At 42.3% G+C, this 11820-nt stretch overlaps 1 protein-coding gene across 1 annotated transcript in view; it reads left to right on the top strand.

The window, feature by feature from the left end:
- Nucleotides 1-8001: 8001 nt before the first annotated feature.
- DCT (dopachrome tautomerase) overlaps nt 8002-11820 on the top strand; it is a 31966-nt gene continuing 28147 nt past the window's right edge. The window contains exon 1 of the mRNA XM_047869413.1: nt 8002-8392. Within this exon, the coding sequence (XP_047725369.1) occupies nt 8002-8392 (391 nt within the window). The remainder of the gene's footprint in view (nt 8393-11820) is intronic.

Here is an 11820-nt window from a genome sequence, read left to right as displayed (position 1 = left end):
CAGCCTTCTAAGCTCCCTTCCCAGAGACAGCCACTCACCTTGTTTTCTGTGTTTATACACTACATTTACACACAGATAGATAGGCACAGTCTCTCTCTCTCTCTCTGTCTCTCTCTCTCTCTCTCTCTCTCTCTCTCTCTTTCTGTCTTCCCCCCAACACCTTCACATGTAAATGCCAGCACAATGAATTCACAGTTATGTACCTCATGTTTTTCACTTGACAATGTATTTTGGTGATCCTTCTAGGGCCCAAACAGTCTTAGTCACACATTTATAAACTCTGGTGGATTTGTTAGTACTAGAGTTGTCCAGAAGAGTTTACATCAGCCTGTATAATTTCTTGCAAATTTGTAAGTGGTATTTGCTGGGTTTGATAAGAAGTGTGCAGGAAAGGAAGTGATTCCCTTCCTTCCAGAGATCCATATTTTTATGATTTTTAGTTTATTTATTTTGAGAGAGAGCATACGTGAGCGTGAGTGGAGGAGGGGCAGGGAGAGAGAGAGAAAGAGAGATAGAGAGGATCCCAAACAGGCTCTGTACCACCAGTGCAGAACCCTACTCGGGACTCAACCTCACAAACCACAAGATCATGACCTGAGCCGAAACCAAGAGTCAGATGCTCAACCAACTGAGCCACCCAGATCCCCCACAGATCCATATTTTGAAGGAAGAGTAGCTATATTACCTACCCAACTGAGTCATTAAATTATACAGGTACACATTAAAAAATCGAAGTTGAATACCTGTTACCAGGGTGAAGGATAAAACCCAAAGGATAAAATAGGACTTGGAGGGCACCAGTGTGCATAACAAATGAATATAAAGATGTGCAATGCAAAATCTGAAATGAAAAGATGTGTTTGATGTATAAACACAGCCTTAAGGAAAGACTATCCAAAAATGCACCCAGTAGGGGAAAACTGCATCCCACTGAAATACCAGAAAGCCACACAGCTCATTCCTAACCCTTAATTCCTCTGAAGAACAATTTACACCACCAAGAAAAGGAAAGCTCTTAGATGTAGAAAGCAAAACCCTTACCAGGACAGATGCCCAGCATTTAGGAAACCATTTGGACACAGGGGAAAAAATAATCTCTTTCCTGCATGATATGGCAGCAGAGAATAGATCAAAAAGCGTTGGGTAGAGGAGTCCAGCAGGGACTATAAACTGGGAGGATTTTCACATTCGGAAAGATGCCGAAAAGAGCAGGCAACTCACTGACAGGCAGAAGAAAGATGCGAATAATTTTTCTGTCTTAGCCTTAGCAACAGCTCTAAAAACATTTACAGACCCACTGGATTGCTTACCAGGCTTAGAGACATGTGTCTTCCTCCTTTGAGTGTATGAAGCAGGCTTGCATCCTATCTGCAAAGTTTTGCAAACCCATCCTGCCCCATTCACTCACAAACTCCCCAAGCATCTGATTCAATTCACTTCCAGGAGCACACACGGAATCCTTCTCACACGCAAGCAGGTTCTAGGGGCCAAAATGCAAAATGGAAATACGTAGAACATTCTTTTCATTAAGATGCTTCCCTCTACTGTAAAACAAATTGCTTTTTAATAAGTCACTTTCTACTTTCAGATTACTTAGCTCTATGATACACAGCCTCCTTCCTCTCTACTGGGTTTCAGAATGTTTCTTAGAATAGTCCTTGATTCTATGGCTTCCACTAGCTGTAAATGATCTCAATTTGCCCATGAGATATCTCCTCCTGGATTCTGCTCTTTGGTTTCCAGCAAAGACTTTTCCTTTTGTAAATAAGGCAATATATAATTACAGCTATGCCCATGATGTGACAACGTCTTAGCTTATCTTGGCTTGGTCCTTAGATTTCTGATTACTTACACCAACTTCTCAGGAATTCTTGGATTCTTCTCTCACCCCTGGTTTGCTCAAAAACAACTACTTGGCTGCCTGTTTATTACCTTTGGATTTACACAGGAGTATGTGTGCATCTATCTATCTATTTATCTCTCTCTCTTTCTCTCTCTCTCTATCCTATATATATACATACATACATACATATATGTATATATGTATATATGTATACATATATATATATACACACACATATATATAGTATATATATATATATATATATACACACACATATATATATATAGTTTAATAGAGACAAAAGTGAACTCTTGCATTTTGACCCTGTTAAGGGCTGAACCTGTTCTGTCAAAATTAACATGTTGCAACCCTATCCCCAGTACTGCAGAATGTGACTGTACAAGGAGTCGGGGCCTTTAAAGAGGTAAAGTGAAAATGAAGATGTTGGGGAGGGTCCCAGCCCAGTCTGATGTGTGTCCTCATGAGAAAAGGAGATCTGGACACACAAGGAGACATCAGGGCCTGTGTGCCCAAGGAGAGACCATGAGGAGAGACAGCGAAAGGACAGCCATTTGCATGCCAAGGAGAGAGGCTTCAGATGAAACCAGCCTGGTGGCACCTTGGTCTCAGACCTCCAGGCTCCAGCACTGTGAGAAATAAATTTCTGTTTATTGCCAATAGAATGCGAGCAGAAACGAGCGAGGTAGTGGCCCATCACTGACTTCTTTGTCAGAAGATGAACAGTATCAAGGGAGTAAGGAAAAGATTCTCCTTTACCCTGAGTCCTGTGGGGGTGGGGGGAGGGGAGGCATTGTGGAGCATAATTAGAGCTGATGGGTGGTAAACGTTGTTTCACAAGCCAATGAGATTCTTGAGGTCTTAACTGCCACGTGACTTAGCTTGGGCTAACAGATACAAAATTGATGAGTGATATGGCTGCTAAAGCAAAGCTCATGAGCTATTTTTTTATGTTTATTTATTTATTTTGAGAGAGAGAAAGTGAGAGAGCAAGTGGGAAGGGATGAAGAGAGAGGGAGAGCAAGAATCCTAAGCAGGCTTCATGCTGTCAGCGCAGAGCCAAATGTGAGGCTTGAACGCGTGAACTGTGAGATCATGAGCTGAGCCAAAATCAATAGTCAGATGTTTAACCGACTGAGCCACCCAGGCGCCACCCACCCCATGAGCTGATTTGTTAGTCGTCTTTACTCAGATTGTATCAGGAACATTGATTTAACTTATGGGAAACACGCATGAAGAGGTCAAATGGCAAACTGAATTTTCCAGAAAAAAAGAGTACAGGCTAATGGGAGGATTTAAAATTAGGTCATATGAAGGGAAAATGGAAGGAACTGAAGAAATGTGGTCTGAAAAAAGAGAAGATAGGGACAAAATTCTATGGAAGATGGACTGGACCCATTCTGGGGGGATTGGGGGGGGGGGTGGGTTATTTCCCAAGGGCTTTTGATGGAAACATTGGTGAAGGAAATCTTCACTATTTATATTCAAATTCAAATTATGTTAAATTTTAAATATGAAATAGTTATTAAAAAGGAAGAATTTCCTAACCTTTAGAACTATTTCTTCAACAGATGTTGGCGAGGATGCAGAGAAAGAGGATCTCTTTTGCATTGTTGGTGGCAATGCAAGCTGGTGCAGCCACTCTGGAAAACAGTATGGAGGTTCCTCAAAAAACTAAAAATAGAACTACCCTATGACCCAGCAATTGCACGACTAGGCATTTATCCAAGAGATACAGGTGTGCTGTTTCGAAGGGACACATGCACCCCCATGTTTATGGCGGCACTATCAACAGTAACCAAAGTATGAAAAGAGCCCAAATGTCCATCGATGGATGAATGGATAAAGAAGATGTGGTATATTTATACAATGGAGTATTACTCAGCAATCAAAAAGAATGAAATCTTGCCATTTGCAACTATGTGGATGGAACTGGAGGGTATTATGCTAAGTGAAATTAGTCAGTCAGAGAAAGACAAAAATCATATGACTTCACTCATATGAGGACTTTAAGAGACAAAATAGATGAACATAAGGGAAGGGAAACAAAAATAATATAAAAACAGGGAGGGGGACAAAACAGAGGAGACTCATAAATATGGAGAACAAACTGAGGGTTACCGGAAAGGTTGTGGGAGGGGGGATGGGCTAAATGGGTAATGGGAATTAAGGAATCTACTCCTGAAATCATTGTTGCACTATATGCTAACTAATTTGGATGTGAATTTAAAAAAATAAAAAATAAAACAAGTTACTAATAATAAAAAAAGTACTATTTCTTAAAGGGATTTCCTTCCTAGAGGTGTTTAACCAGACCCTGGTGATGGATATCTCATCAGAAATAGTAAGGGGGGAATTTGTTGTTGGTGGTGATGTGGTGGGACCAGTGGTGGAGTGTTAGATCGGACATTTTTAGCAGTGTAGCAAATCTTATAAGGAACTTTTAACATGACAGTGGTATTTAGTAGTCTACATTTATTTTATATAGTCATAACATGTAACTTGTATAAAGCCAGTCACTATAATGGTGAGACTCTTCTAATGAACATAAAAAAATTGAAGTGAGCATAATTACTCATCAACTGTTATCAAGTAACTTCTCTTTGCCAAGCACTGTTCTTAGCATGGGAGAAAGACAACATGGCTAAGTTTCTTGCTCCCCTGGAATTGATACCAGAACAGAAGAGACAGACTGTCAGCAAGTAAACCAATAAGTTCATTTTAGATAGTGCTAAGTGCTCTGAAGGAAAACAGTGCCAGGTAGAGTAGGTGGCTGGATGTGGACACAACAGAGTGAGAGGGTCCTCTCTCACATCCTAACGTGTGAGCTGAAACCTGGGTGACAAGGAGGATTCTGAATAAGAACATTCAAGGTGGAGGGAGTGGCAGAAGAAAGACCAATGTGGAAATGAATGCAACATGGTTGAATACTAGAGTAATTGCTGTGTTCTGTGATCGCAGAACAAGAAGGAGAGAGAGGTGGGCAAGGCACAGATCGTGGAGGACCTTACAAGCCAGTTCTTCTCGAACTGTCCATGGTGAAGAACTTAAAAAATAGTTAAAAAATTTTTTCAGCCACAGGCCAACATGCAATCCAATGTGACTAGTCTGCAGCCTATGCTACCAGATCACGTCCACGCAAGCTTGGTAACCCCCTAACTAGACCTCCTTTTCAATGAGATGAGTCCACTGATCACGTGCTTGAACGTTGTGCCAATGCCAAATTGCCATGATAGTTTCTAAATGCTGACTCTCAGTTTCTCTCCTTATTATATTTATTTTGATGCAGACCAGGAACACATGTTTGTGGATACATGGCCCACCCTTTGATTAGTGCATGGAAAGGACCTTGGAGTAAAATCCTTTTGATGACCTTGGATTTTACTCTAAGAATCCAGAACCACTAATGAGATGGTGGTGGTGCTCTTGACTAAGGTGAGGAGGACTAACGGGGAAGAAAATTGAGTGGAGAGAGCAAAAGTTTACTTTGAAATGTTAAGTGAGAAATGTCTAGGTCTCCGAGTGAGAGACCAAGTAGGAAGTTAGTTATATGAGCCTGGGGCTCCCAGTTGAGGTCAGGGCCAGAGTTGTAATTTTGGGGAGTCATGATAGCCTGTATTTAAAGCCACAGACTAGGTGAATTACCTAGCAAACATTGTTATGAAAGAAAAGAGAGCCAAGGGCCTAGGCTTGGGGGCATTCCCATATGGGAGTTGTTGATTCCATCAGCGACATTATCTAAGAACTTTGAATCTGATATTTTTGGAGCCAAGGCATCACAAAACACAGAAGGGAATCTCAAAGTGGCACAATGCTGACATGAAGTGGGTCAGTAGGTACACATGGAATGAATAAATGAGTTCAACAACACCCTCCCAACTCTGAGATATTGCAATTCTTATGTTATTCAAGTTTCATATTCATGACACAGAGGGTTGAAGAGTGGCCTCCAAGAAGTTATGTCCACATCTCAGAACCTGTGAATGTGACCTTATTTGGTAAGAGGGTCTTTACTGATGTAATTAACTTAAGAATGTCAAGATGAGACCATCCTGGATTATCCAGGTGGGCTCTAAATCCAATGACAAGTGTCCTTACAGGAGACACACAGACGAGAGGCACAGACAGAAGAAGAGGGGCCATGTGACAACGGCAGAGGTTGGGGTGATGCTGCTTCAAACCAGGGAAACAAGAACGGAGGCAACCGCCAAAAGTTGGAAGAGGCAAGAAAGATTCTCCTCCGGAGCCTTCAAAGAATACAGCTTCATCAACACATTGATTTTGGACTTCTGCCCTCAGAATTATGAGAGAATAAATCTGTTATTTTAAGCCACTATGTTTGTGGTAAATTGTTAAGGCAGCCCCAGGAAACTAACACACATGGAGTCCCTCAGCTGACTCAGTTCCAACATTTCTTCAGGAACTGTGCTTTATTCTAACCCTGCGGTTTTCTACTGTGGCTGCACATGAATACGGCTTAGAGAACATATAGCAAATACTGCCCTGGCCACACTCTCAGACATTCTGCTTCCGTGGGCTCGGGTGGTTGGCTGGCATTGGTGTGTAGTCAGAGATGAGAACTGCTACTTAGTCACAATGTCAAGGGCATGACACAGAAATACACAGGGGAGGAACATCTATACAAAAATTGTTTTAGGGGCCCCTGGGTGGCTTAATTCGTTATGCGTCTGACTCTTGATTTCAGCCCAGGTCATGATCCCAGGGTTGTAGGATTGAGCCCTGTGTCTGACTCTGCACTGAGTGTGGAGTCTGCTTAAGATTCTCTCTCTCTCTCTCTCTCTCTCTCTCTCTCTCTCTCTCTTGCTCGCTCGCTCCCTGCCCCTCTCCCGTACTCTCTCCTTCTTAAAAAAAAAAAAAAATTTAACCTTAGGAATTTTCTTCGGAACGTTCTGTATCTTTATGCCCAAATATAAAGTATTCTTAGAAACTGTCTGAAGCAGTGTCACATTGGCTGTCTACACAGACTCTTAGGGCAGCAAGTCAGTCCTGTTTCCACCACGAAGGGGTAAACAGAGGCTCTAACAGTGGCCATCATTGTTGATAGGATGCTCCCCTCGCTGCCCTCAGGAGCACGGGGGAGGCATTGTGTTCTAGGTTGAAGTTTGACAATGCTTAACTTTAAGATAAATCAAAAGCTGCCCCTTGCCACCCCTGGCTCCAAATTGTTCCACTGCCTTCCTTACAATCAGATCATTATAATTTTGAATTTCTGGTGGCATGCTACTTTGTGTAATTTTTCAAAATCTGCTGCCTCGATGTGCTGAATAGGAGAATAGTACATTCTTATTTGGAGGGAAGAGGGCCCTTAATTGTGGAACAAAGCAATTCCTTGTACGTCAGCCCTAAATAAATGTTTCTTTATTTCTGAAGTTGTGTGACCTCCTGTAGTGGTCTTTCCAGCACGTCAGCGAGTAGTCAGGAGTGAATTGTAGTTAGCTATGCGCGCTTGTCTGTAAAGGCCTTTTAACAACAACGAGGAACTCACTGCATCTACTGACTCCCCGGGAAGTCTGAGGTCACAAGTTTGGCCGGGGCACATGAGCCCAGATAATGAAGATGGTTTTGCCCTTTTGAGACAAAGCCAGCAACTGTATGGACTTCATTATGCACTTCGGGTCATGTGCTAACAATGAGGGTTTCTCTAATACTAATCCCCCTAATGATGGCTTCTCCCAGCCCTTACAACAAACCTCACAAGGCCCCGTGGTTTGGCAAGCCAGATAGAATAAAGGCAGCATGGTGTTTGGCTTTTGAACTGAGTTCAAGGCAATTAAAGTTACGGGCTAAAGAGGAAAGGAGGGGGTTTAGAAATACCAGTATAATAAGTAGGATGACTGCAGTACCCCGTAAATTAACTCAATTAGACAAAGCCTGATTTAACGGGGGAAAGATGGTGAGAAGCGCTACCCTCATTAAATCTGGCTGTTAGAGGTGCTCCTAATGGCTTTAAATTTGTTTTAGCTGTTTGGATCATATAAAATAGTCTGTGCGTGTGCACGTACACACGTGTACACACGGGGGCTCTGCGATTTTTGTAGGTATTTTTTAAGGAGGAGAGCGCTAGAACGCCAAGCAAAACAATATCAACTCCCTCACCCTCAAAACCAAAAATCAACGGAATGAATGCTCAAGAGCTTAAGAGTGGAAGACAAGGAGAAAGGCAGAGTAGAATCAGGGAGTGGAAAGCAAGAGCGGGTTCTTCTGCTGATAAAGCCATGAGCCCCCTTGGGTGGGGGCTTTTGCTCGGTTGCCTGGGCTGTGGAATCCTGCCTGGAGCCTGGGCACAGTTCCCCAGGGTCTGCATGACCGTGAACAACCTGGTGAGCAAGGAGTGCTGCCCCCCACTGGGTGAGGACCCGGACAACATCTGTGGCTATCTGGAGGGCCGGGGCCAGTGCGTGGAGGTGCAAGCTGACACCAGGCCCTGGAGTGGTCCTTACATCCTACGGAACCAGGATGACCGAGAATGGTGGCCAAGGAAGTTCTTCCACCGGACCTGCAGATGCAGAGGTGAGGCAGGTGGACAAGACGCGGGCATGCTCTGAGCCGGGTCAGGGGACCCCAGGTGGGAAGGGAGCCCCTTCTCCGAAAGAGAAGAGGCTCTTGAAAGTGTTAGACCAGGCTTTAAATGGCCGGCCAAGTTTGTTTTTCATAGGCAACGAACTGGGTAAGACTGATGTCTTGGTTATATTTTTCACACCCTCTAGGACATCTAGTTATAGAAACCAAATGAATATTCCATGGGCCAAGCCTGGTTATGTGAACTCATGCCAACATGCCATTGGCTTGTCTGTTGGAAGGGGAAGCTAACGAGCTCCAGAGTCAGCTTTGAACCTCAGAGCAAGTCCTTTCAAGATTGGTTTGGTGGCCTCTCCTTCTGAAATGGGTTTGCGCTTGTAGAAGAGGGGGTGGGTAACCTTGGCATCTAGAAGACAGGAGTCAAAGGCAGATGTTCCGCAGTCCTGGTCTCAGTGTTTCTCATGTTTTGAACGGGGCTCAAGCAGAGTACATCTTGCTAGCTAAGGTTATGCTTGGGTTGTCACTTGGGCAAAGTTGGAGGGATGTGGTGGGACCGAGCTTCAGTGAGCTGGGGGAGGAGAGTCATAAAATAACAATGGCTTTTTCTGCTCTTGCCTGGGTTGGATGTGGGCATTTCAAGATTTGCCCCGTGTCCCTCTTTCAGACCTTGGTCTCTCTTTTGACTCATTTCTTTGAAATCTCTGGGCATTTCTTATTCCTCTGGCTCTTCTGAGCCTTCCCAAATCCTTTTCAGTAGTGCCTCTCTGTGTTCAGCAGCCATGCACAGCGGTGATAAACACTCAAAGGCTGGCAGGGCATTTGAAACACAGAAAACACAAGTGGTACCTTTAGCAAAGCCCTTGGCCATGGTTCTACAGCATCCAGCTGCATATAGGAAGCTTTCCTTTTTATTATTATTTTTCACTCATGTTCTCATATGATGCTGGCACATAGGAAATACAGATAATTGAGCTATGCAGGAGCATAAAAACATAAACTCAGGAAATGTACAAAGGACTGTGATGTCAATGTAGGAATGATATTAGTTTTTCTAACTTGTAAAAAATTCTGGCTGTACACATCATTTTGTAGCCATCTTGCTAATTCTGTGATTCAAAGCAACCGTTAGGTTTGCCTCTGGTATTCATTGTGACAAAAGTTTTAAATAGCATATTGAACATATACTATCCACTTTTTTTCTAAGCTAATTGAGCATTTGCTTCTATAGACATTATTTCACGGATTCTCACGGCCTTTGTCTGAGAAGCAGCAGGTTTCATATTACCTGTGTGATTGAAACCACACTACATACTAACTTCTTTGTCTATGACTCAAAAATTCTTCTAGAATACTTATTTCTAGGCCAACCAATGATAGAGTGGCACGGCTTACAATGGTTGGGCATCCCCATTTATAGAATCTGGGAGCAGAAGATATTAGGCAATCACATATAACTCTTACTTCTTCTTATCATCATCTACTTTATATTTTTGACCTGGCTAGCAAGTGTTTTGTTTTGTGTATTGTTTTTTTGTTTTTTTAGGGGGATGGAAAGGACAGAGAATGGCAGAATAGAAGGGGTAATTTTAATTTCCCTTTCCAGAAGAAATGCCTATAACTAGTTCTCTGGAAGTGACAGGAAATTCGGGTAACAGTGACCTGCTTCCTAACATAAAAAGAGATCTCCTGCTCTGAGGAGGATGAACATATGCCTGAGAGGCGTAGGTCAGAAACAGGGTTTGGCCTATAAGTCCAGACAGTAAGGACATCACATGTCTGTAGACCAGTTCAAGGAAATAGTTTTCTCAGTGTGTATGGTCTTTGTTTCCTCCTCCATGATTTGATCTGTGTAGACTCATTGAGGACCATAGCTCTTTCCATATGAACGTTGGATGGCTCCACTTATGTTGGCCAGGCCAAGTCCTAGTGGCTGAGCTGGAAACCAATTTAGTATAAACAGTAATCACCATTTTGTGATGTGTCATGAGTCCCAAAGCTAGCCACATGACCTTCATTCAGTTTATTCTCCCCCCAGAGTGAGTTGCTTGTCTTCCAAGGGAAGTTTTTGTGGTTTGGGAGGCAGTCTTCAGAATCTAAACCTGACCTTGAACACCCAGAAGCCCTCCTCTCTGGTATCCTCATAGTTTTTTGTAAATAGGGATCCTGGGATTCTTCTAGGTCACTCAAAGGTTATTAAAAAAAGAGATGTAGTTTAGCTATGGGAAGCGGTCTATTGATGACCCTGAACTTTGTTAATGCAATGGAAAATTAGATGCATCATTGACCTGTCAATGGACATATAGATTTTTTTCCACATCTTGGCTCTTGAAAGCAGTGGTGTAATAGACACGGGGATGCTAGTATCTCTACAAGATCCTGATTTTCATTCTTTTGGATAAATATCCAGAAGTGGAATTACTGGATTGTATGGTAGTTCTGTTTTTAATTTTTTGAGGAAACTCCATATTGCTTTTTCCACAGTGGCTGCACCATTTTGCATTCCCACCAATAGTGTTCAAGGATTCCAATTTCTCTGCATTTTAGCCAAGTGGTACATACGTCCAACTGAATACTATTCCATCTTAAAAAAGAAGGAAATCACACAATATGTGATAACATTGATGAACCTAGGGGGCATTATACCAAGGAAATGAAGCAGTCACAGAAATACAAATGGGCTACTATTCTACTTTTGTGAGGTATCTAAAATACTCAAATTCATAAAATCAAAGAGTGGAATGGTAGTTACCAGGGGCCTGGGGAGTGAGAAACAGAGAGTTACTAGTCAACGGACACAAAGTTTCAGTTACGCAAGATGAATAAGCTACTGTACCACATTTACCAAGGGTCAACAATAATGTACTGGACACCTAAAAATGTGGTAAAGGGTGTAGATTTCATGTTAAATATTCTTACCCCCATAAAATAAAGTTAAAAACTAAAAAATACCCCATAGTCTTCACGAAATCGTAGCTGGTAAATGATATTAACCCAGGAAAGAGAAATAAAAACAAACTCTGAAGGGGGAAAAACCCCTAAATTACGTGTTCGAGTTCTCTGGAGAGAACTTCTCTATTCTCTGTAGGGATACATGGAAACCAAAAAGTTGCCAAATTTAGTGGTGAGGAAGAGCTGAATTTCAGGAGAAGATGGCGCTAGCTTTTCACCTTACGAGTCTTAGAACATAGCAATTGCAGCTGTGTGTTTGGACTTTTGGAAAACATGCACAGCGAATAGTTTTTGAACTGTTGTCTGAGAGCTTCTTGTTTGTACACGAGACTAAGTACCTCCATTTTCCAATCTCTAAAATGGGGATAATGATGAAACCACACTTGTAAAACCTTTTTGAGCTCTGTAGATGAAAGGCTGTATGTGAGCATGAAGTATTGTTATTAAAATAATAGAATCTCTAATTAAAA

The sequence above is a fragment of the Prionailurus viverrinus genome, chromosome A1 (assembly GCF_022837055.1).
Source record: "Prionailurus viverrinus isolate Anna chromosome A1, UM_Priviv_1.0, whole genome shotgun sequence".
Classification (NCBI taxonomy): domain Eukaryota; kingdom Metazoa; phylum Chordata; class Mammalia; order Carnivora; family Felidae; genus Prionailurus; species Prionailurus viverrinus.
Note: the sequence above shows the minus strand (reverse complement) of the source record. Positions and strands in the feature narration are given on the sequence as shown.